Source organism: Triturus cristatus, chromosome 5_2, assembly GCF_964204655.1.
Source record: "Triturus cristatus chromosome 5_2, aTriCri1.1, whole genome shotgun sequence".
NCBI lineage: Eukaryota > Metazoa > Chordata > Amphibia > Caudata > Salamandridae > Triturus > Triturus cristatus.
In genome coordinates, this window is record NC_140588.1 from 62,978,186 (window position 1) to 63,004,778 (window position 26,593).

The 26,593-nt window shown below is 47.8% G+C and overlaps 1 protein-coding gene across 1 annotated transcript in view; it reads left to right on the top strand.

The window, feature by feature from the left end:
- The window catches only part of GALNT1 (polypeptide N-acetylgalactosaminyltransferase 1), a 525,156-nt gene that overhangs the window by 437,814 nt on the left and 60,749 nt on the right, over positions 1-26,593 (top strand). The window contains exons 9-10 of the mRNA XM_085606855.1: positions 1,719-1,858; positions 22,510-22,608. Coding sequence (XP_085462981.1) covers positions 1,719-1,858; positions 22,510-22,608 — 239 coding nt within the window. The remainder of the gene's footprint in view (positions 1-1,718; positions 1,859-22,509; positions 22,609-26,593) is intronic.

A 26,593-nucleotide genomic window follows, 5' to 3' on the forward strand; every position in this document is an offset into this window, starting at 1 on the left:
GACCTGAACTTCCACCTGGAGAAAAACAACCACAACAACACCACCACCCTGCTCGACAACCTCGCCAACCTCGGACTCAAGCAACTGGTGGACACGCCCACCCACCTCGCGGGCCACACGCTCGACCCCATCTTCTCCGCCAGCAACCACGTCTCCTTCAGCCACTCCTCCGGACTACACTGGACCGACCACAGCTGCATTCACTTCACCTTCAAGAAGACTACATCCCACCACCACACGCTACAGATCCCTCGCAGATGCTGGAGCAAAGTCACCACAGACCAGCTGACCACATCGCAAAGGGAATATGCACCTGCGTTGTGCACCCCTGAGCACTTTGGTATTACAGAAGATGCCGCAGATGCTTTTGTGGCCCCTTCTGTAATACAGATAGCGGTGGTGCACATCTTGCACCAGTGCCATCATAAGTAGACATTCCCTCATTTGCAGGGTGTGTGGCCCCATGCAAACGAGGGAATCAGTTTGCCTCTGCGCCCGTGCCATATTATGGAAACGGTACAGGGGTAAACATGCCTTTAACAAAAAGGTGGTGAACTTTCAGTGCACCTCGTTAAGGCAGTCCTCTGGAGGGGAGAAAGGGGACCCTGTGGACCCCACAGACATCCCCTTGCAGGTGGGTGCAGTCACAGCACCCGCCTGCAAGAGGATATCTATTCTCTCTTGAAAGTGCAGGCGGGTTCAATAAAAGAAATAATAATTTCACTTTTGTAAACCGCGAATGTATCACCCCTGAGGGTATCTATGCGCTGGGGGGCTGTCTGGGAGATTGCCCAGTCACACGATGCTGAGCTGAACTGCCCCTGCAGATCAAACCGTGAGCCCCGTGCTCTGGAGTCAGCCGCTCTGACCGCTGCGCCACACCTCTCCCCGTCTGCCCATTGAAACGCGGAGCAGCTTTTAAACAGTTGCTCTGTATTTCACTTGAATGTGCTGCCTCGAGGACAGCATGAATTCACGGATGCCCTGGGGGCAGCACATTCTTTCCAATACGGCGCACTGTCCCTGTTTGCACCTAGCGCATCTTTTGAAAGACTTGGAAAAATAGATGCGCTGAAAGAGGTCCCATTTATTAGTAGTACAAGTTACCTAGGACCGATGAGCCGAATTATACACTGTTCCAAGGAAGAAACCTAAGTTAATGATGTTGGCGAAGATATATGTTTTCCTTCTCATTGAAACGTTCTATCACCTAATGAAAGGGACACTGATATGATAAAATCAGTAAAGCGTTATTTTCTTTTTATTAAATAGTTGTTTGCAGTGACTTAGCAGAGTTTCTCTCTGCCCTAATGCAAGTACTGAAATGGGTATCCACCCCCTAGTTTGTTAGTAAAAACCAACCACAATTGAGGGCACTGGGGCCCTCAGACCCTTGAGTCCTAGTGCCATTGCAATTGCTGCACCATTGACAGTTACAACTCTGGTGTTAAATAATGATGTGCCGTTTGTTTTACATGTGCTTGAATGTTGTCCATCCTGTCATTATAACCACCGTAACCATATTAATTTTTGTGCTTCGAACCATTGAGAAATATTAAATTTTTAGAAAATGTGTGCCTCATTTGCACTTCTGGCTTGGCATTTGGAAAATTAATCCCTGTGATGAAGTATAATTTCGAACACTTTATGCTTCAGTATCAGAAACCCAGAAAAAGTAAGAAGACCCGTTTATTCAATAAAACACTTTGTCTCCGCAGGCGTTACAAAAGTGGATTTTGGAGACATAGCAACTCGACTTAATCTGCGACATAAATTGCACTGCAAACCCTTCTCTTGGTATCTTGAGAATGTGTATCCTGATTCCCAGATTCCACGACATTATTTCTCTTTGGGAGAGGTAAGAAATTGCACACAGCACAGCTGTGACACGCCCCCAAATATTTTAGGTGATTCAAGACTTATAAGGTTAAAGTTCTAGAGTTTACTATTTATTTACAATGATTATTTTACACTATCTTTCATTGCAACCCAGTTAATGCATTATAAAAAAAATTGCTTTCAATGCCTTATGGCTTCGTCAAAGTTTCTAGTATGGTGGGCCAAGACTGCATCTGTAATTGGACCCCTTTTTCTTCAGGAACATAAGACTGTCTCTTAATCACACTATTTGCCCACATATCAGATGCCCCCATGGATTTCCAATTTGCATGACGTTTAATTTAAAAAATTCAGAACTGCCTCAAAGGTGATTGTATTGTCACCTGATGATAACTAGGGAAGCTTTAGAGCTTTTCTCCAGGTGAAGAACAAGTTGTACAGTTGAATATTGTTGTGAGTTGTTTATTAACAATAGGCTCAACCTAACACTTAGGAAAGGAGGTCATGTTGTTTGTATCTACCCATACTGCTATTATAAATATCCAATGAGTGGCGTCCTTCATTTCTATACTCATTGATTTCCTTGGGTCATGGTGTGCGGCTATGCAAGAGCTGTAATTAATTCGAGCATCTGATAGAGACATAGAGCCACAGATTCCTTACCTTAGAATATCCCAGGCGCTAGGCTGGATCCGAAAACGTTTGCTCAAGCAATACCTTTGCGTGCCAGTAGGTGGCATTTGTTGGCTTCTCCATCCAGGCCGTAAGTGACGTCTGCGTCACCTATATAGGTGCCACCTCAGCGCACTGACGTCCGTTCTTTTCATTCCATGCCAGCTAGCGCAGATCCATGAAGAGAGCCTCCCTCTGTCACTTTTTGATGGGCTTTTTGTGACATTTTGTCGGCGAATTTTGGTGTGTAGGATTTCCCTCGATGGTGTAGAAAATTTCTGGATTCAAACCGTACGACGCCTACCACTGCGCCATGTAGGTGACAGATCCATACTTAATTTGTTTCTGGTGCCTGGAGCACGACCACGACTTGACTTAGTGCTCTGACTGCTGGACCATGGCTCCAAAGACATTGAGGGAGTGGTCCCTAAAGCTGCTTGTGGCCTGACATTCGTCTCCACACCACTCGCCCCGAAGGTCTCTTTCTCGTTCGAAGGGAAGGTCTGGGCACCGCTCCCAGAGTCCTAAGGCCTTGTGTCACCACTTTAAGTCGTTGAGTCGGTCAGGTAAGAGGCATAAAAAACACAAGTCGAAGCATGCTTCCTCTTTTTCCCATCTGTCAACCGTCGCAACGGAAGAGCCTCGATGCTCTAGGCCTCCTTCTGTGAAACCTGCGCCTGGGTCGGTCCCGTGCTTCCCTGCATTTCCAGGAGCCGGAGCAACCGCCAAACTTATAGAATTTTATGTTGCCATGTGCCTCATACTTGGGTGACCTGACCCTCCCAGCTTGCCTTAGGACCCCCGAGGCAAATAAAGGACTCCATTAGGTTCCGCTCTGGTCTTTTCCCTGCAACCTTCCCCAGCGCCGGCCCCTGCACCGAGACTCTCAGCAGTGCCAGTCCCATACTTATCCCCGATGACCTGGAGCCAGATCGGTGTCATTTTTTTTTTTTTAAAACAAATTTTATTATGTCAATATAGCCATCGCCATGCAGAGCCCTGTAACCCAGAGACGTCTGCCAAATCCTTCATACATTTACATAAAGGCAATAGACAATTGTATATTCAATAACTCCCCAACTCCCGTCCCAACTCCCCCCGCCCCCAAACCCCAAAGATCGCACTTCCTACTGCTAGCCCTACTCTCCCCCCTCCATCCATCCCGCTCTCCCCTCGCAGCGTACGCATCCCCGCACTGCCCCCCCAGGACCACCAACGTCCGTGTATAGCTGCCCCTATGGATTGGTCTCCCTCTCTGCGGGGGGTTCCAGCCCTATTCCACGGTAGTCTGCCCAGCGTTTCCAGATCTTAAAGTGTTTGCGTGGGCACCCCCTGGCCTCGAAGACGGGCCGCTCCAGCCCCATACAAAAGTCCAGGCCGTTCTTCCATCCCATCATGGATGGGGCTCGTGTCGCCTTCCACTCCCTTGCAATATCCCGCTTGGCCAGAGTGAGTCCCAGCAACAAGAGATGACGTTTATATATATTGCCCCCTATATCCTCCATGACATGGAGTAGAGCCAATCGCGGCGAGCGGGGGAGCTCCCACCCCAATACTTCCGAAAGGCACGCCAACACTCCCCTCCAGAAGCGATCAAGGGAGGCGCACTGCCAGATAGTGTGAAAGAATGTGCCCTCTTCCCTGCCGCACCTCAGGCACTCCGGGGATGCAATCAGCCCCGCCCGCCACAGCCGCACTCTCGTGAAGTACACCCGGTGCAGGTATTTAAATTGAACCAGCCGGAGCCTCATGGCTATAGCAGCACCTCGCGGGGCGGCCAGCGCCTCCCTCCAATCCTCTTCCTCCAGAGCGCCCACCTCTGCCTCCCAGTCCCCCCGAAGTTTGCTCAGTGTGGGGGAGCTGTGCGTAACAAGGGATTGATAGATCCTGGAAGTTTTTTTATCTGGTAGATCCCCCATGAAGACTTGCGCCTCCAATGGGCTGAAGTCACGGAGCGAATCCAGTCCCACCAATGCGGGCGACAGGGCATGCCTGAGCTGGAGATATCGAAAAAATTGCTCACGTGGCATATGGAATTCCTTCTGTAGCTCAGGGAAAGATTTAAGTATTGTCCCTCGCATGACATCTCCCAGCGTGGAGATGCCAATGTCATCCCATCCCTTAAAACCTTGTAGGGCCGCCAAGTGGGGTAGACGCCCATTGTGCCACAGGGGAGTCTCACGAGTCAAGGTCCGCCACCATCCCATACGGCGCAAAGCCTGCCTCCAGATTTGAAACACTACCTGCGTGACCGGGGGCAGCACACCCCTCAGGGACGCAGAGTAAAGGAGTGTATGCAGCGTGTGACGTCCCATAAGTTGCCGTTCCAGCGCATATGCCGGGTCTCCCCTGTCCCCGTACCACCATTCGTTAAGGACTAGAAGATGTGAAGCTTGATAATATGACAGAATATCCGAGGTGGCCAGCCCTCCACAGTAGGTGGATAGGAAGCACGTCCGTATAGCCACGCGCACCCTACCCCCCTCCCACAGGAATTGCCCCAGCACCGAATTCACCTGTCTGAACCAACCTGGCTGAATCTTGTATGGGTGGTTCTGTAGCTGATATAGGAGTCGAGGGAGCGCCACCATTTTAAATATTGCCGATCGCCCATACTGAGTCAAGGGCATACGGGACCAGATTTTAATATCGGAGCGGACCCGCTCCCATACAGGGGCCACATTTCGCTCCCAGGAGACCGCCGGCACATCCGTCAAGAACACCCCCAAATATTTCAGTCCCCCCACCGCCAACTGAACTGAAGAGGCCCACGCCCCCATTTTCGTGCGCTCACCCAGCGCCCACAGGGTGGACTTGCGAGGGTTCATGTACAAGCCGGACGTTTCCCCGAAAACCTGCATAATGCGCAGGAGCCGTGGCCCAGTCCTGTCCACATACGTAAGAAAAAGGAGGACATCGTCCGCATATAGCGCAATCCGATCGGACAGGCCCGTGGCCCATTCAAACCCTCCAACCTGCGCGTCTATGCGTATCCACATAGCCAGCGGCTCCATAGCAAGAGCGAACAGATACGGGGACAAAGGGCATCCCTGCCGCGTTCCGCATCCCAAGGAGAAAGTAGGAGAGGTCGCCCCCGCTACTCGCACCGCCGCCGTGAGGTCCGTGTAAAGGAGCGTTATGTAGGAAAGGAACCGGGGACCCAGATTCAGTCTGCGGAGCAATGCGAAGAGATAAACCCAGCTGAGGGAGTCAAACGCTCTATCCATGTCCGCCAGCATCAAGGCCGCCGGCTGTCCCGTCCTTTGTACGGCCGCTACTGCCACCTGCGCCCTCCGGATGTTATGTCTGGTTGCCCGCTGAGGCATGAATCCCGCCTGGTCCGGGTGCACTAAGGTGGTGATATGTGGCAAGAGACGGTTCACCAATGCTTTGGCAATATTTTGGCCTCCACATTTAAAAGGGAAATGGGGCGATAGGAGGCGTGTTGGTCCGGGGGTCGGCCCGGCTTATGGAAAACCACAATTTCGGCGTGTCTCCAGTCTGCCGCAGATCGGTGCCATTTGATGCTGGTTCTGGCGCCACCCTCGGATCCTAGGTCAGATCCTCAGCCTTATTTTGAGGGGCTAAGAAAGGAGGAGGATTGGGACGGGTTGCTGGACCCTTTACAAGACCAGCCCGATCACAAAATGGACTGGTATGAGCAATTGGGTGAGGTCAGTGGACTGGATTCCTCCCCGGATTCTCTCCCTGTACTGTGGCCACGGAGGAGGGAGCTTAATACGCTATGGAGGTGAGAAGGGCAGGTCCTGGACCTTCAGCTCCCTTCAGTCTATCTAATCTAAGAGGCTGGGTAGTTTGGGCAAGAAGATTTTTTTCTTCCACCAGCCTTGCATTGCGGTCAGTGAACAGTGCGTGCCTCTTGGGCTGTTACGCCCACTCTTTGTGGGAAATGGTTGCGCAGCTGCTGTCACAGGTTCTAGAGGAGACCCAGGCCTTTCTTTCCTAAGTGGTATCAGACAGGGGAGATGGACCAAGTTCGCCATTCGTTGCAGGCTTCACACCACTTACTTGCTAGGCAGAGCAGTGTCAGCAGTGGCTTTTCGACACTACGCTCGGCTGAGGACGTCTGGCTTTTCTGGGGATGTCCAGGCTTCCTTCATGGACATGCCCTTTGATAGCACCCGTCTCTTCGGAGACCAGGCAGACATGGCCCTGGAACGCTTTAAAGACTCGTGGGCTATGGCCAACTCCTTGGGCGTTTTGATGACCACCTTTCCCATGTCTGCTTTTTATGGCTTTGAAAAGGCTTTCAGCCGCGCCAGCCATATTCCAGTCACAAGACCGTGCAAGTTCAGCAACCTGTACGTTGCCTTGGGTGTGGCTCCTTTCAACCCCATGGATCAGGCGGTCAGAGGTACAATCATCCACTCCCTACTCCAGCCTCTAAACATTCCTAGTCCGGCCCTTCAGGATCATGGGCGTCTAGTTGGTGGCAGGATCAGCCATCACCTCCGCAACCGACAAACCATCATGTAGGACAGGTGATTTTTTCAGATAGCCTGGAAGGGCAACTCCCTACCATTCGAGGCTACCCCTCCCTCCATGCCTCTGACGTGCAACCAGCTGACAGAAAATCACATGACCTTGTTTCAGGAGAAAGTCAGGTCCCTCTTGGCCAAGGGAGCCATAGAGCGGGCTCCGGTGCCAGAAGTAGGCTGTGGTTGCTATTCCCGCTACTTCATGGTCCCGAAAAAGGGCAAGGGACTTTATCTTATCCTAGATCTATGAGCCCTCAACGACTTCCTCAAAAAGGAAAAGTTCAAAATGCTCACTCTGGCTCAGGTCTTGTCTGCCTTAGACCCCAGCGACTGGATGGTAGTGTTGGACTTGCAGGACGCCTATTTTCACATTCCCGTCCTGCCTGCTTATCAGCGTTACCTGCGGTTCTTGGTAGGTCAACAGCACTTTCTGTTCACGGTGCTCCATTTTGGTCTTACCTGCACCTATAGGGTGTTCACCGAGGTGATGGCAGTGGTTGTGGGTAATCTGCGCAGATCAGGGGTGTCAGTCTTCCCCTGTCTTGATGACTGGCTGCTGAAAGAGGGCTTGTCCAGGCTGTTTCCACCTGCAGAGTACGGCGAACCTCCTGCTTTCCCTGAGGCTCACTATCAACGTGCTGAAGTCACACCTAACTCCATCTCAGATGCTCACTTTCATCTCAGCTGTTCTGGACAGAGTGCAGTTTTGGGCCTATCCTCCCGAGCGGCGAGTCCAGGATACTTGAGCTATGATACAGATGTTTCAGCCTCTATCTTGGATTTTGGTGAGACTGAATCTGAAGCTGCTGGGCCTCATTGGCTCCTGCATCCTGCTAGCAAAAAATGCCACATGGCATGCAGGCTCTGCAGTGGGACTTTAAGTTCCAGTGGGCGCAGCATCAGGGGAATCTCTTCAACATGGTCCAGATATCAGAGGGAACTGCACAGGACCTGCAGTGGTGACTGACCAACCACAATTGAGACCGAGGCAGACCGCTCTCCCTTCCCAAACCAGATCACACAGTTGTGACAAATGTCACCCCTGGGATTGGGTGACTATCTGGGAGAGGTGGAGATCAGAGGACTCTGGTCTCGAGCGGGATCCAGACTCCACATAAACTTGCTGGATCTCTGAGCAAATTGCTTGGCATTGAAAGCTTTTCTTCCTTCCATCAAGGGAAAGCGGATTCAGGTGTTCATGGACAAAACCACAGCCGTTTGCTACTGAAACAGGGCAGGTTGGGGTCGTGGACCCTTTGTCAGCAGGCCCTGTTTCTCTGGGCATGGCTAGAACAGCAGGGCATATCCCTGGAGGTTCAACACCTGGCAGGTTCCATGAACGCCAGATCGGACGAACTCGGCCATCTAAGCGAATCATAAATGGCTTCTCCATCCAGAGGTAGCGCAAGGTTTCTTTCAGAAGTATGGAGAGCCTTGGTTAGATCTGTTCGCCTCTGCCTAGTGTGCAATATCGGCAGATTTGCGCGCTGGAGTTTCCAAGGCGGCACCCACTCGGCGACACTTTTCGTTTCGAGTAGACCTCAGGCCTCCTCTATATCTTTCTGCCAATACCACTCCTGTCCAGAGTATTTAAGAAGATCAGAAGACACCGGGTCCCAAGTTATTCTTGTGGCTCCGGACTGGACATGGAGTCTGGGTATCCCAAGCTTCTCCAATTGAGCATCGATCCTCCGATCAAGCTGTCCTTTCGGTAGGATCTTCTGTCGTAGCAACAGGGGAGGGTTCTCCACTCGAACCTGTCAAATCTATGCCTTCTTACGTGGCGATTGAGTGGCCGTAGTTGATAGCATTCGACCTTCTCCCCGAAGTTTGCAATGTTGTTTTGGCGGCCAGGCGGCCCTTCACCAAAACAGTTTTCCCCGTTCAAGTGGGACACATTTGTAAAATTGTGCTAAAAAAGATCTATTGATCCACTTTCTGCTTCCCTCTCTCAGCCCATACTCTTTATTCTGACACTTGCCCAGCAGGGCTCTGGGCACTCTCAAAGGGTACCTTTCGACTCTTTCTGCCTTTTTGAGGCTGCCAAGCCAGCCCTCTTTATTTAAATCCCCTGAGGTAAATAGATTTCTCAAGGGGCTTGGACATATATTTCCACCTGCCTTTCATCATGCCTCAGTGGGACCTTAATTTGGTTCTCACCTTCCTGGTGTGTGCTCCAGTCAAACCCCTGCACAACTGCACCCACTGGCTGCTTACCATCAACACTGCCTTTTTAGTGGCAATAACATCTGCCAGGATGGTTTGCGAATTGCAGGCTCTGTCATCCAAGCCTCCTTAAGTGACCATCTTTCCTTACAAGGTGTTGCTCCGCGCTTGGGCCTCTTCTTACCAAAATTGGTTACACCATTCCGCGTTAGGCAATCTGTCACCCTGACAACTTTCTACACATCCCTCTAAAGAGGAGGAGCGATTCCACCGTCTGGACCCAAAAAGAGCATTGTCGTTCTACATTAACTCCACTAAAGAGTCCCGGGTGGGCGACCGACTCTTCATGGGGTACGTTGGATCAAAGAAAAGTCCTGCGGTGCAGAAGTGGACTATTGCGTGATGGGTCGTCCTCTGCATCCAAATTTGCTACGCTCTGGCCGAGAAACAGCTTCCTGAAAGTTCAAGAGCTCATTCCGCCAGAGCTAAGGCTGCGATCACAGCATTGCAACATGGTGCTCCAGTCCTTGACATTTGTCAGGCAGCAACGTGGACATTGCTGCTCATGTTCACTAAGCGCTACCTACTGGCGCGCAAGGGTGTTGCTCCAGCAAAAGTTTCAAGATCCAGCCTGTTGCCTGGGATATTCTAAGGTAAGGAATCTGCGGCTTAATTATGTCTCTACCAGATAAGGCAATATCAAAGCTAAGTAACTTGTCCTTTATGCTTCCGTGAGACAAAAGGAATTGCTTTGTTGGGAAAGCCATGCTGACCTTGAAAGGCAATAACAACAAGGTGATGGAAAGAATCTCAGCCTCTGGCAATCGCTCTTGGCTCTATACCACACCATCATTTTTCACCAACTGTGCCATTCTGTACAGAAATATGTCTTATTCAAATCAGTCTTGGTCCTGCTCCTATAGGAACAGTCCAGCCCGAACAGCCAGGCCAAGTCCCTTCAAATGGGAACACAAGCAACCCCATACTGCTTTCTACCTTCTTAAGCCTCATCACTGTGGTATAGTTTGAGTCTTAGAGAACAGTGAGCAAGGGCCTTCCCGTCCCACTTAGTACGTCTACTGCAACTCCATCCATCACTTTTTTATATAGATCAGTGTGAAGCCCTAAGTGGGATGGTTATGCCCAGACGTGGATTCCATGCACACTGTGTCACTGAAACCAACCTATACCCAGCTGATGATCCCTAATAAGGGTGAATCCTGTCCTGGGTTACATGTGTTTCGGTTCCGGGAGGACCTGGCCTTGCAGTTCGGGCTGGACTATTCCCATTGGAGCAGGATCAAGACTGATTTGCATATGGCTGGGTCCAAACTTTGGTGGCATGATGTCAAAAATCACAATGGACTGGGGTGTGCCCCCGAGTAATTACCAGTGACTGAGATTAATTGAAGTATTCCATCAATCACTTTTTTGCGTACTTCGAACTTAAAAGATAGAAAAGCAAGCTTCCCCGTAAGGAGTTTGATGCCACACAACGTTCATAAGCAGCATGTATTGTGAGTGCACAGTAAAATGTTTTTTCGGTGGAAGAATTATGAAGTGGGATTCCTTAATTAAGAAGTAGTGCACAATACTTTTACGTTTGAGGCATGTGGGCTGCTGAATTCATATCTGTGCATAGATCGCCGCCTAGTGTTGGGTCCGGATGTTTGCACGTTGTTGTCCTGGAAGAGTCTTCGAAGTATCCTGAGATAGGTGACTCCTCCCCTGGACCACAGTGTGCATGGGCATCCTCTCCATCCTCAGATTGTTTTTTTCCGCCATTGGGTTCGGATGTGCTTATCTTGACTCAAGTTAGGAAAAACTTTTTCTCAGGCCAAAAGGCCTTTAGTTCGCGTCGGTACTGTTCCCGATCGGTATCGACAGTTACTTGTTAGTTTACTGACTTCAAAAACAACTTTTTCGCATCATATCCGACCATCGACCCCACATCGACGATGGAATCGAGGACACCATTCAAGCGGTGTCCTGTTTGTAATGCGAAATATCCCCATGTCGACGTCCACCCGGTGTGCAACAAATGCCTTTCACCGGATCACGACGAATCCACATGTATGGCCTGTGCCCTATTCCGATCCAAAAAGACTCTCCGGAATCGACGAGCAGCGAGACTTGAAGCGCAGCAAGCGGCACCGGCCCCAACCAACATCTTCAGCACCGAGGACGAAGATGTGGAAGGCATGGGGAACCTACCCTCCAGCCCCGCTTCCGAACACGATTCCGGATCGGAAGACATCGAAGAACAACTCTTTCACAGGGAAGAAGCCGACACCGAGGTAGGAGACTACGATGAGGCCTTAGGGGCCGAAGAAAGTAGCTCCGGTGACGAGCAAGGCCCACCCGTACAGACGGAGGATATCCCAGTGCGTCAGTCTATGGCTCCGGTAGAGGGATCGCCTTCGGGCCTTACCCAAGACCTATCCCGCAGTTCTTCGGCCCCGCCCTCTGGCCCGGCCTCGGACATTCAGCGACAGCCATTAGTACCCAAAATGACTGGTTTCCCTTCTTCGAAACCGAAACCAAAAGTCGTATCAGTTCCACAGAAACCGAAACTGAAAGTGACACTGGTCGGATCGAAGCCCACTACACCTTCGACGCCAGCCAAACCCGTCGGCACCGACCGCACCAAACGGGACTTCGGTGCCGAACTCGCAGCTGCCGACGTCGGTGCCGACACACGGAAAAAGGCCATCGGTGCCGCCAAACCGCCTCGGCCCCCGGCACCGAAACAATCGGCTCCGGCCACAAGGGTCAAAATGGCCGCTGCGTCGCACACCGCTTCAAAAGCAGCACAGAAGGCCCAATCATCGACGCCGTCGACAGCTACTACCTCTCCTCGACTCGATGACCCCGTGGCCCCAAAGAAGTCCACGCCTGCCTCTACAGAACCGCTCGGCGCCAAAGAACCGTCGGCGTTACAGGTGCGACAAGTTGCAGCGTCCTTGCTACGCATCAAAGAAAAGGCAGCCCTCCAGGACACGTCGGGCCCCGAGCCGAAAAAAGCTCAAAAAGCTTCTCCAGCAACACCCAACATCACTTTTGGACTGCCACCATCCACGGCGCCAAAACTGTTTGAAATCCGATTCGGAACCAGTTCTTTACGAACGTCTCCATACCTCTTACCTAGATCCACAGCCCTTCTCTCCGACACCCTCCGAAACCGACGCTTTGGAGGACTACATGGGTGACGACGTCCCCTATCCCAGAGAGATGGACCCTGAAGGCCAACAGGACCCTGACCAGGCTTGGGATGACACTGTAGACCCGGGCGCACCTATGGATACACAGGACATGCAGCTATATGGCGTGAAAACGTCCCCCACAGAGGACACTGCCGCATTCAACGCCCTCATTGAACGTGCTGCGGCCAATCATGGTGTGCAACTCCACTCTGACACAATCGAGGACGATTTTCTAATGGATACTTTCGCATCCTCAAAGGAATATCAAAACTCTACCCATGCTGAAAGGTGTACTCAAACCAGCAAAGGACATTTTCAAAGAACCCACTAGGGCAAGAGTAATAAACCCCAGGATCGACAAAAAATATAGGTCAGCGCCTGGGGACCCTACGTACATTAAAGGCCAGTTGCCTCTGGATTCCATCGTAGTCGCTAATGCTCGCAAACGGGCGCACTCGCAGACAACTGGTGATGCTCCTCCCCCGGACAAAGAGTCCAAGGTGCTAGAGACCTCCGGCAAATGGGTTGCAGCCCAGGCAGCTAACATATGGCGTATTGCCAATACCCAGGCGCTCCTAGCTCGCTACGATCGCGCACACTATGACACATTAGAAACCCTACTCCAACATCTCCCTGACCAATACAAAGAGGGAGCAGAGATCCTCATCAGGGAGGGACAACTCCTCACGAACGCATCCATTAAGTGTGCACTGGATGCCGCAGATACAGCTGCCAGAGCAATAAACACCAGCGTCCTGTTACGACGACACGCCTGGTTACGAATCTCCGGATTCAAACCTGAGGTTCAAAATAACATCCTCAATCAGCCGGTCAACCCCGACTACTTTTTCGGACCAGAGGTTGACACCACCCTAGAAAAAATAAAAAAGGACACAGACACTGCAAAGTCCATGGGGGCTCTCCAAACGCAGACCTTTCGGAGTGGCTCCTTTCGTCGCCCCGGAAATAGAGGAGCAGGTAGAGGACAGGGGTCACAGCAAACCTACAACAAAGGCAACACACAAAGTACCTACGATAAAAACACCCGGGGTGGATATCGTGGCTCCAGCACAAAGGGCAGAGGACGCGGATACGGCAATACCAGGTCCTCCCCCCAAGAACAAACAGTGACGCCCTCTCCCTTCCTCCCGACCACATAACACCTGTCGGGGGAAGGCTACAAAGATTCCTGTCCACGTGGAATTCCATCACCACGGACAGGTGGGTCAAAGATATTATCAAACACGGTTACTGCCTAGAATTAACCTCCACTCCACCCACAATACCGCCAAAACACCGTCCTATGTCCTCAGAGCACTTAACGCTATTACAGCAGGAAGTGCTAAGTATGCTGAAAAAAGGCGCAATAGAGGTCGTACCCGTCCACGAGCAAGGTACGGGGGTGTACTCCCTGTACTTCTTAATACCAAAAAAGGACGGGTCACTCAGACCTATACTAGACCTGAGACCCCTCAACCGCTACATTCTCTCAGAGCATTTCCACATGCTCACCCTACAACAAGTCCTCCCGCTGCTCAAACAGGGAGACTTCCTGGCCACGCTAGACCTCAAAGATGCGTATTTCCACATACCCATTCACCCCTCACACAGAAAATATCTCAGGTTCACTATTCAAGGGCAGCACTACCAATTCAAAGTTCTTCCCTTCGGCGTGACAACAGCACCCAGAGTTTTCCCAAAGTGCCTGGCTACTGTGGCTGCACATCTACGGAGGCAACACATTCACGTCTACCCTTACCTGGACGACTGGCTTGTTCAGGCAAAGTCAGCCCAGCAATGTGCCAGCCACATGTCCCGCACCATTCACCTTCTTCACAGTCTGGGGTTCTCACTAAATTACCCGAAATCACATCTCCAACCCGCACACGTACAACAGTACCTAGGTGCGACCATAGACACTCTGGCAGCCACAGCTCAGCCAAATTTAGTGAGGATCAACAGCATGCAAATGCTGATTTCCAAGTTCAAACCCCAACACTTCCTTCCCGCGCGAGTGTTCATGCAGCTGATAGGCATGATGGCCTCCTGCATTTTCATAGTCCCACACGCGAGACTACATATGCGCCCGCTTCAGGAGTGCTTAGCACGTCAATGGAATCAGGCTCACGGGCAACTAAAAGACCTAGTGTTGGTGAGCGGTCGGGCATACAACTCTCTGCATTGGTGGAATCCACAAAACCTTTGCAAGGGCCGACCGTTCCAAGAGCCTGTTCCACAAATAATACTGACAGCGGACGCGTCTCTCCAGGGATGGGGAGCTCATGTACTCAATTACACAGTGCAGGGACTATGGACGATACAACAAAAGAAGATGCACATCAACCTTCTAGAACTGATGGCAATCTTCCTGGCAATGAAAGCATTCAAAGTACACTTGTGCAACAAAGTCGTGTTGATCCGGACGGACAACATGACTGCCATGTACTATATACAGAAGCAGGGAGGAACACACTCTCCACAGTTGTCTCATCTGGCTCAGAGCATGTGGAAGTGGGCCATTCAGAGGAACATGTTCCTCATGGCGGAACACCTCCGCAAGGACAACCAGATGGCGGATCTGCTCAGCAGACACAGCCACCAGATGCACGAGTGGGAGTTACACCCATCAGTACTCCAACTGTACTTACAGCAGTGGGGCCATCCAGAGATAGACCTATTCGCCACAAGCGAAAACGCAAAATGCCAAAGCTTTGCCGCCAGGTTCCCACATCCGCAGTCGCAGGGCAATGCGATATGGATGAACTGGTCCGGCAGATTTGCGTACGCTTTTCCCCCAGCACCATTGATACCGCTGGTGGCACGCAAACTCAGACAACACTCACTAACACTCGTCCTGGTTGCTCCAACATGGGCACGCCAACCATGGTACACCACCTTTCTCGAACTTTCCGTGGTGCCGCATCAAAGGCTGCGGATCAAACCCGCGCATTTGACGCAGAACCATGGAGAGATTCAGCACCCAGATCCGCAACAGCTGAACCTGGCAATCTGGCTCCTGAAGTCCTAGAGTTTGGCTACCTAAACCTGCCACCTGACTGTATGGACATCATTAAGGAAGCTAGAAGACCCACTACCAGAGCTTGCTATGCAGCCAAATGGAAAAGGTTCGTCATTTATTGCAATAACAATGACATTAACCCGCTAGACGCATCCATCCAAAACATAATTTGTTACCTCTTACACCTATACCGATGCAATCTGGCATACACCTCAATACGTGTCCATTTGACCGCAATATCAGCCTATCTCCAGAACAGGCAGCACCTCTCTTTATTCAGAGTGCCTGCCATCAAAGCATTCTTGGAAGGACTCAAACGAGTAATTCCTCCAAGACACCCACCAGCTCCAATGTGGAACCTCAACTTGGTCCTCACACGCCTGATGGGTCCACCCTTTGAACCTCTCCACTCATGCGAGATTCAATTCCTCACCTGGAAAGTAGCCTTCCTAGTAGCAATCACTTCTTTGAGGAGAGTTAGTGAACTCCAGGCACTAACCGTTCAAGAGCCATTCATACAGGTTCACGCCAACAGGGTCGTACTACGTACCAACCCCAAATTCATGCCCAAGGTGATATCGCAGTTCCACATGAATCAAACTATTGAACTGCCTGTTTTCTTTCAAAACCCACAAACTGTCGCAGAAAGAGCACTCCATACACTGGATGTAAAGAGAGCCCTCATGTACTATATAGACAGGACTAAAGTCTTTAGGAAAACAAAACAACTTTTCGTTGCCTTTGCCCCACACCACAAAGGTAACGCCATCTCCAAAGCAGGTATAGCCAGATGGATCGTTAAATGTATTCAAATTTGCTATCAAAAAGCTAAACGCACATTAACGATTCCCCCACGAGCCCACTCAACACGTAAGTTAGGGGCCTCCATGGCTTTCCTGGGAAACATTCCTTTGCATGATATATGTAGAGCAGCCATCTGGTCCACTACACATACATTTACCAGGCAGCTGTAGGACAGGCTGTTCTCAAAACTCTTTTTCAGACCGCTGCAGCTGGCACTGGTAGCCGCCGCGAATAGAGGGTACTGCTATATATTCTATGCACAGATATGAATTCAGCAGCCCACATGCTTCGAACTGAATATGCTACTTACCAGTATGCATCTGTTCTTGGCATGTAGGGCTGCTGACATTCATATCGCCCACCCTCCTCCCCGGCGCCTGTAGCAGCTGCAGCTCTCAGAATTACTGTAAGCATGGTCATCACTTTCTGTATCTACTCCATCACTGCCACAATGGCGAAAAACAATCTGAGGATGGAGAGGATGCCCATGCGCACTGTGGTCCAGGGGAGGAGTCACCTATCTCAGGATACTTCGAAGACTCTTCCAGGACAACAACGTGCAAACATCCGGACCCAACACTAGGCGGCGATCTATGCACAGATATGAATGTCAGCAGCCCTACATGCCAAGAACAGATGCATACTGGTAAGTAGCATATTAAATCTGAAACTTAACCAAACTATGCCTTCTCCAAAGATTTCCCACTGCCATAGATAAGTGTTGATTATAACCTCAACCAAAACCCATGATTCTGCACTATCGACTGCTGATGTATCACTGGGATGTAAAAACATTTATGTTCAAAGTGGTTTCCTGATGCATGAAACCTTCATGCCAACAATTGTAGATTCTAGTTCATTTTAGGGACCAACCACACATTGATGCTCTTGAAAAACTGATTATTTAGCCAGAACAACCCATACCTTTGAGGGCAGATATAGTTGTCTTGATTCCAGTGTCACTGTTTATACTGGTAGTCCTTAGTTTTAGACACACTTGCCAAGACAAAATTTAGTGGACTCGCAAGGTCGATCAGGAGTATCACAGTGTTGATACTGATGATCACCAGAATACATTTTTATCATTTTCAAAAGGAAGGCCGGTTTAGTTGGCCTTGCTTAGATAGTGGCCTGTAGGTCACAACAGGTGTCCGCAATAAGCACTTAACTTGGAAAGTGTTTGGTGGCAGCAAGAACGATCGCTGTTTTCAGTTTTCGTTTGCAAAGTATTCTTGCTCAGCTAGAGTGGTGGATCATGTTCCTCACACATCTGCACAAGTTACTCTGACATCTGCACAAGTTAATTACAGTGACAGATTCTTTTAATTTGATATGGGGGAAGTAACATGAGCGGGGGTTGCACATCAGGTACATTTCTTCGAATAATGTGATGGAGACTGTGATAAATACCTTAATCCTTTTGTAGCACGCATGATTTAAAAAAAAAAAACACATTTAGCCGGTCTTCTTTTGTCCCAGGGTAATGTTTTATTAATTCAGAACGAACCATTCTCCATTGCTGTTGATTGGAGTGGTTGCAAAATATTCTGTGCTGTTTTTGCACTGCCTTTATTTAGCCTTTTAGGACTCCTCTCCCTAGTGAGATCACATTATCCCTTTTCAGTGAAAGACACCTGTCAAGACCTTACTCAAAATGACTCCTCCCCTCTTGGTGTAAAATGCTATCAAACAGCTCCTGTTCAAAGCAGGGACTAAAAAAAACCTCCAGGCCCTTGCCCTTTTTCCCCTGGATTTTTAGATCCACCGCAAGCCTCTTCTTGCTGATTATCTGCTGAACAGAATAGTCCTTTTTCCTAACGCACACCCCTTTTACGCCCCACAAGTAGCAGCAGCCTTCTGAGTTTACGCTGTCCCTTCATTTCAATTTGACTTTTGACACCGACCTGCTGGCATCCAGGTGTGTTGTAAATTTGGTTTATACCATTTTATTTAATCTTTTTTAATATTTCAGGGAGGTGCAGGCCTGGGAACCAAATGGGTAAATAACAGTTTCAGGTGAAAATAATGTAATTTGTCTTAGAAATCTCATTGAATTTTGTGACATTCAGTTTTTTTTTCTGTTGTATAGCAAATATTGGAGAAAATAAAGTTTTCTTAAGGTTGGGTGTATGTTTGTGGTAATCGTTTTCTTTTAGGAAATAGGTGTTGCTAGAAATTGTTGTGGCTAACGATAGATTCGAACACCACAGTCTAACAGTAGCATCAGTGCTATTCTTAGTGAAAAATGTTATTGTTGCAAAATGATTTAGGGGGAATGAGAAATAAACAAAATCACTTTATAGAACCTAGCTGGTTGATGTAATTCATTGAGATGTGCTGAGCAATCTTTTTCTCCATGCTGGCGCTATAAAAAAAAAACTGGTAACATAAAAAACCCTATATAAAAGTTTTCCACTTTCCTCTCCTAACAGGCACATGCTGACTGAATCACATGCACAGGCTAGTAGAGCTGGGGCGAAATGAATCATTTTAGTGAAGTCGAGGTGAATGTGTCTACTCCAGTCCTACCAGCCTTAAGCATCTACAAGCTTGCTGGGCAGTCTCCTTATTTTAAACATGCAAATCACTAATCCGCCCACTACATATTGAAAGGGCACTTGTGTATTACATCAATAGAGCCAAGTCATTTTATAGGACAAAATGACTTTTCGTAGCATTTGACAAAACTCACACGGGACACCCCCATCTCCAAGTCAGGCATTGTGAGATGGAGCTATAAATGTATAAAAACTTGCTATGCCAATGCCAAGCACATACTATACTTACCTCCTAAAGTACATTCCACTCAAAGTGCCACTTCGGTATTCTTGGGTAACATACTTTTGCCAGACATCAGTAAAGCTGTCACTTTGTTAGCTCCACAGACACTTAAAAAACATTAGTTTATGGACAGTCAAGCCTGTAAACAGGCTTTAGCTGGACAAACTGTTGAAATCCATCTGCATCACCTACCTCCTAGCCACAGATTTTCGGGAGAAATTGCTCCATGTAGTCCATGCAGAGTCTTTGCAGAGTATCTACCGCCACACGTATACCAAAACAGAGAAAGGTAGCCTGTCTTCTGTTACTAGTATGTGGTTCTGTAAATTCACATGCCCACCCTTTTCCCCAGAAGTCATCTATGACCAGCCATATTGTTTTCAAGTTACATTTCACAATGCACAATATACTTGTCTTCTACACCGCACTCCACTTACACTACTTATCCACAGAGTGGAAAAGAATCTGAGGTAGAGTTTTTGTCATGGTGCATTGTGGATTAAGGCCAGGGCCGGACTGGGAACCAAAACCGGCCTTGGCAAAGTGCTCGGCCGGCCCCCCCAAAGGGCTTGGGAGTGCCGCCGAGCTCTTCGCCAGGGCCGGTTTTCGACCGATTTTGTTAAAGGGCCGATTATGCAGCTATGCTGCAAAAACAGCCCTGGAACAAAAACGGCCCCCAGGGTCCCAAAACCGGCCCCCACCCGTGTGGCGCACCGGTGGATTGCCCGGTGCCCGCTAGGGCCAGTCCGGCCCTGATTAAGGCTCAACTCATAATAGATCTTTTGACTCGAAACGTCTTTGACTGGAAACAAGTCTCAAACTTATGGGCCCAACACTAGATGTCAGGAGTATGCAGAGCATGCAAGTCTACAGAGCTACACCACAAACAAATGGTTACAGAGTAACATTTTTTTCCTGTGTAGAGTTAGGACTGAAATCAGAAAAAGGAAAGGTGGGCAGAATGGAAGTACTGGCATTTCATTTTTCTGAGAGCCGAAACTGCTGAACTCTCAGGGTTACTGACACAAAAAGCTGGACTCTCTTTTGAAGGAAAGAAAGCACCCAGAAGGGAGAGGAGACCTTCTAAGCAATAAGGGAAGATTTGGATGCGTTCTCCCTGATCGTGAAACTTAAAAACAATTAAGTACCTGTCGGCCCATGCACAAGTAAACCCACAGAGCCGAAGCAACGTAGTGGGGTGTCTTTAAATATAGGTAAGGAAAAAGATTTCCTTTTCAAATACAACCCTCACTCAGGAGTACAATGATCCTATAACCCTCCGCATGTCAGGAAGGCAAGCAGAGGGTCATAGAACCACTGTACTCCTTTTTTGCTCCTCCCTATAAGTATCATAAGTATAATTATTTGTATAGTGCCCATCCACCCTGTGAATAATGAATACCAGGGCATGGATGAGTAATTTTTAGTAGTAATAATAATCCCAGATCACTAAAAGAATATGTATATATAAAAAAGTTCCCTGGAATGTGGTCAAGACCATCCTGGCTTTTAGCAGCCAGGATGAACCCGCTGAAGAAGTCACTACTAGAGTGAGTGAGGGTTGAATATAAAAAGGAAAGCCTTTTCCTCCTCTGTATCTCAAGACAGCCTGCTACGTTACTTCGGCTCTGTGGGTTTCCTTTTGTAAGGGCAGATAGGTATTTTATTGTTTTGAATTGATTGGGAAAGATGACAGACCATGGGACAGAGATGGATGCACCTCTCCTACCTTTAGGTAGATACCTGCACCCATTCACAACCCTCACTCTGCCATTACCAGGGCCATTGTTGGGAGTCTGTGTTTTGGAGTGTTCAGGAAACATAAAGAGGACTCTGGATGCTGACACCACTGCTAATTGGACTTCAAGGCATTTTTTGGGAAAAGGGTAACATTCTGATAGAATGAATGCATGGAAATGCGAAGCAACTGAATTTTTCGTTCGTTAAGTCTTTATTTCGATTAAAATAATCATAAGACAGTTCATACCAAAAAGCTAAAAAGGGACTTTTTGGATAAAAACACAATGCCATGTAAACAATCAAAACAAAATATCAAATCAGTAATTAGTACAATATATATATCAAATAAAAATAATCAGCAACCGAGAACCACTATAAAACCATGTAAATACAAAAATACAGTGCAAGACCAATAGATCATATAGCTAAAAATGAATTAATTAGTAATGCCGTACTGGAGTTATATCACATTGTTATGGCTACAGCTAGGTCTGCGTATCTCCTAGTTTTTTGCAGCGAATAAACCATGCCCATCTCAGGAATTTCGCCAAAGCTACAACTATAGGAGCGTCAGTAGATGTCCGCAAAATCCTTAATGCCACCATGGCCGATCTAGTACCCATGTTCGTACAAATTGGTTTGAGCCATTTAAGCCTGGGGGATTTATAAGCCGGGCAAGCCAACAGAAAATGGGATATGGATTCCAACGAAGCTGGGCAGACAGGGCAATGATCCCACCCCAGTTAGTCCAGATAATTCTTATATAGCCTCTCCTGTTACTACTAGGGGTCGAAAAGCTAAACAATCTAAGCTGGGGGTGGTGGGTGTAGGGGGAGAACCGCCACCAAAGAAAAAGAAAGCCCATGCCCTAGTTAAAACACAATCTTATCAGACAGGGGGTATAATTCGGAATATACAAAGTTCCCTGGAATGTGGTCGAGACCATCCTGGCTTTTAGCAGCCAGGATGAACCAGTTGAAGAAGTCACTACTAGAGTGAGTGAGGGTTGAATATAAAAAGGAAAGCCTTTTCCTCCTCTGCATCTCAAAACAGCCTGCTACGTTACTTCGGCTCTGTGGGTTTACTTTTGTAAGGGCAGATAGGTATTTTATTATTTTGAATTGATTGGGAAAGATGACAGACCGTGGGACAGAGATGGATGCACCTCTCCTACCTTTAGGTAGATACCTGCACCCATTCACAACCCTCACTCTGGCATTACCAGGGCCATTGTTGGGAGTCTGTGTTTTGGAGTGTTCAGGAAACATAAAGAGGACTCTGGATGCTGACACCACTGCTAATTGGACTTCAGGGCATTTTTTAGGAAAAAGGTAACATTCTGATAGAATGGATGCATGGAAATGCAAAGCAACTGAATTTTAAATGCATTGTGAACTGTACCATTTGGAGAACATCTATCCAGAGATAAAGTATGACATGCCACTTCCATAATAGTTGAGAAGGCCTTTTCCTAAAGCCCCAAGAACCATGGGACAGTTCCCTCTCCTTTCTCGGCTTTCAAAGGCACTTTGTTTACCTTTCACAAGAACATATCACATGTGTTTCAATGGTGGGAAACTACTTACAGGAATTTTGTAAAAATCCAAAATCTGCATTGTCCCAAGCATACCTTTCCCACAGTCATAAGTGTCTTGTGATTACTTATGTGTTTGTTACCAACTATGGTATAATTGAGAACATTGGTTTACAAGTTTATTAGGGAGTTGGTGGTTTTGTGGAAAGGCCATTCAAATATTGATTTTAAAATGTCTTTATCTTCATCTAGATAAGAAATGTGGAGACAAATCAATGTCTAGATAACATGGCACGAAAAGAAAATGAAAAGGTTGGAATCTTCAACTGTCATGGAATGGGAGGTAATCAGGTAAGAAGTTTTTCATAAGTAAATGTTAATTAAATTGCACCTTACAATGATTGTTCGTGGATATTTGAGTGCAGTTAGATTTCAGCAAATTTAATTATGTTTTAGACAATCCAGCCCTGAATTTGAGCCATATCTTAGTCTTTCTGACAGAGATGTGAATATATGGTGAGCCAACAGATCTCTTTAATATTTCACTTATTCTGTGTTGTTACGCTCAAAGGCCATACAGTGACAGCGTTCTGTGTTGAGTGCACATATGTGTAGTGCGTTTGGTACACATATATGTTTGTAGGACTCCGTATGTGATATGAGTTTAAGTACGGGGGCCTATGGAATCTGTTTTGAAGGCGCCTGGGTTAGCCCGATATAAGATGAGGACAACTTCCCCAGGCAGGTGTTGCCTGCATTCATGTGGCTGGAAAGTGGAGAGGCAGATGCTGAAGTGATAGAGGAAGGAGACAAATAGGATCTTTTAGATGGGGGGTTTGCTTAAGTTCTTCATGAGCACTGTCATTTTCTATATGATAGGGAAGAGGGGTGGGACTGCAGTTTTTGTTGTTCAATGTGAGGAAGTGTCTAAGCAGGGCTTGCCCTATTGTCTGTCATGGATTACTGTTTCAGGAAGGTTATTGGCAGCCAAGTGCAGAGATCTCACACTTATTGTGCCTTTTTCGCATAGTCCTGTTTTGAGCCCACCACGTTGCTAACTTCTGTGAGAGCCACCACCTCGCGCAAAGGCTGTGTCTGAGGACTAGCCAGAAAATGACATGTGAAAAAGAACCAACCCAAACCAGTTCTGAAACCTTAAACAGTGGATCTGCATACCTTGTTTGAATGTGGAGTATAAAATAATAACAATACCCAACTTCGTTCCAGGTCCAAGTTCTTCTTGACCAAGCAAGGAAAGGGAGAGCTCCTTGTTATACTTGAAGAGCTTCTGTGTAACTAGGGCTCATGACTGCATGACAGCCAGTGCCCCAGAAGTGAGGAAACATCCCTTGAAATCTGTATAGCTTACTGCAGAAGCTTATAGTCTAACACCTAGAAGCATGCATGCTCCGAGAGGGAAGTAAAGCTCCTGGCCCAGCAGAAGGAAAACCTGTAGGAGTAGAAGCCAGTTGTGTTCCAGAACTTGCTGACTGCCCTTGGAGCTGACCCATGTAGTGAGGGGTCTCCTGTCACTGGCCCCACTTTGGACCTTGTGCAGAAATCGAGCCAAGAAGTTATCCTGTGATGCCCAGCACACCAGCCACATTGAAGGCTTGCTGCTGCGTATGCAAACTCCTCTAACCAAATCCTGAGGAGGATCTGCCATTGCTGCCAAAGCAGTAACCAGTCAGGGAGCCTGCAATTTCCTAATGAAGCACCCTCCTCTCCATGTGTAAACCTGGCCCTGGATCTGCAATTTTCCTTAACGATCATCTGTCTGATCTCAACTTATTGTTGCATCTGTCATGAGGGGTGTGCCCTAAACAGGCAAGATTGCTGCTTCCCTGCCATGGCTGCTGTCCCATGTCGGAGTAGATATACCTGAGAGTGCCAGCCAGTGGATCACCCTTTAATGCTGATAGACCAGTACAAGCATAGGTTTGTAACAGGGCCTCGCTCAAAAGACTGAATTATGGACATGCAGTGTTCTGCCGCAGAAGCAGTGAATGTTGCCTACACTTTCCCTTTAATTTGGGTATGAGCTATTAACTTAAACTGCGAACCATGTAAGTAGGGACCTGGTCAACTGCACCTGTGTCTGATCTGCACCAATGACTACATTAGAGTAGAAGATAAATAATCATTACCCGTCCTAGAATGGGGAGAGGACGCTATAGTGCCTGAGTAGCTAACTAGGTACTTGCAACTGAGTCTCATTACATTGGCGAACCACGCTTTACTGTAGTAATAGAATCCATTCTTTTTTACTAAAATAAGTAATGTGGTGAACAAGGCATTTATTGGAGCTGATGGTTGTTTGAGTTTTGAATTCTGCACCCCTACTGCTCCACCCTACCTCTCTGGGAAGCATTTGTCTGCTCCCCCTTGCCATCCCTAGAGTCAAGTGCTGAAATGGTCTGCTGGGCTTGATTTGCAGAGCCATTGTAGGATGAACCCCAGGACGCTAGTGGCAAACTATCTCAACCATCATGGTAGGTGCCGAGTAGCCTGTCTACCCCATGAATAACCCAAACCCCCTCTTCCCGTTAATAGGGTCTCAAACTTAGTTTGTAAATTGAAGATAAAGGAATTCCCCATTTACCCCCGTTGTTTAGATACCCATTGTTAGTTGACCAGCCTTTCTTCACTTCTTTGAGACTGCTTCTACACGGCCTGTAATACCTTGTAAGGCAATTCAGTTTTGCCTTTGCAAAGTTAGTTTTCATGGTTCCAATCGTATGAAAGAATGCAAGGAAAAACACTGCAGCTCGAAATAAATTTTTGAGCCCTGGCATAAGCCAGTATCTGCACAGTCCTGTGCTGCCATAGGACGCACAGAAGACATTGCACTAGTTTCCTTTCAGATTTCACTAGTCTGCCACAGAAAAGACATTTTATGCACAGTACTTTAAAGATGACAGTCAACTTACAGTTCATAGATCCTTTATTCTCAACTCCGTTACAGCACGGGATAAACAATCGCCCTGACCATCTTCCCTCTAGCAACTCCTGCTCCCAACCGTTTACCCCCAGAATAATACCACCCCACCGTTCTATTACATCAAGCTTCCCCCCAACATTGTACTTACACAATAATAACAATACCACAATCTTTTCAAGTAACAGAGAACACTAGAGGATGGAGGGAGTTTAGCATGCCAGGTTAGGAGGTCTGCCAAAGCCAGAAGAAAAGGAGGTATTGGGGATCGACTGATTCATGGTAGCTGAAAGAAGATGCCGCTGGTATTAGTGTCTGTGCATGGCTTGGTTCCCCAATGCCTTTAGAGCAGTCATTGCATGCGGACTTGAGCTCCTCTGCTATCAGCAAGCCACTCCATATTGAAATTACTGGTGTTATGTAGAAGCATATAATATTCATTAATGCTGCAGCAAGAGATAATTTTTAAAAACCCTGTTTAAGCAACGTGTTCCCAGGTATTGTAAATCTGCAGGAAGGAGGAGTTGATCTCTGTGTGGCATTCACTGCATATGTAAGCAGTAAATGACAGGAATTGCCATCTAGATAAATGTAATCAAAATAAATTTTGTCAGCATCACAGGAGGAAAGGCAGAGTTGGAACCATCAGGATTAGGTCTGCTGTGCCATCTCATGTCATGCAAATATATGCGCCAGAGACGTGATCAGAAGGAGGCATGTTTTAAAGAGACTGTCTTGGCACAATGACATGTATTGCGACACTCGCCACTACCACGTAGGTGCCCTCTGGAAAGATCAGGTGAAATGTAAGAGAGGTGTGGTGGATATGGAAGGGACTAATAGGAGAAAAGGAGGACACGAGAAGGAAGGAAGGAGAGACAAATTATTATCTGAGGTAATTAAGGCAGAAGAGGGATTAAAGAAGGTAGTCTGAGGGAAGAGAAGAGTTGTGCTTTAAGTTTACAACTCAACGCATTCTGATTGGATTAGTGTATGGTAACAATGATTTGTAAATTTAATTTTGCAACCCTGCATTTGTAAGTTGTGTTGTATTGGCTAAAGTGCTTACTTTTAAAACATATGTTGGAGGCATGTGAGCTGTACATCACATGCTTTGCATACTCCTGCCATCTAGTGTTGGGTCAGGATGTTTGCAAGTTGTTTTTCATCTAGAAGAAGTCTTTCCAGTCACCAGGTAGGTGACACCTCCTTTAGGTGATAGTGTGCATGGGCATCGACTCCATTGTTAGATTGTTTTTTTTTGCCTTCGTGTTCAGACGTGAATTGCTGCTCTCCGGTTCGACGCCGTTCCTCGGGTTTCCCTTGGTGCTCAATGCAGTCACCCTCAAAGGTATTGTTTTCAATTGCGTGTTACATTCTCCGTGTATCGTATTTACT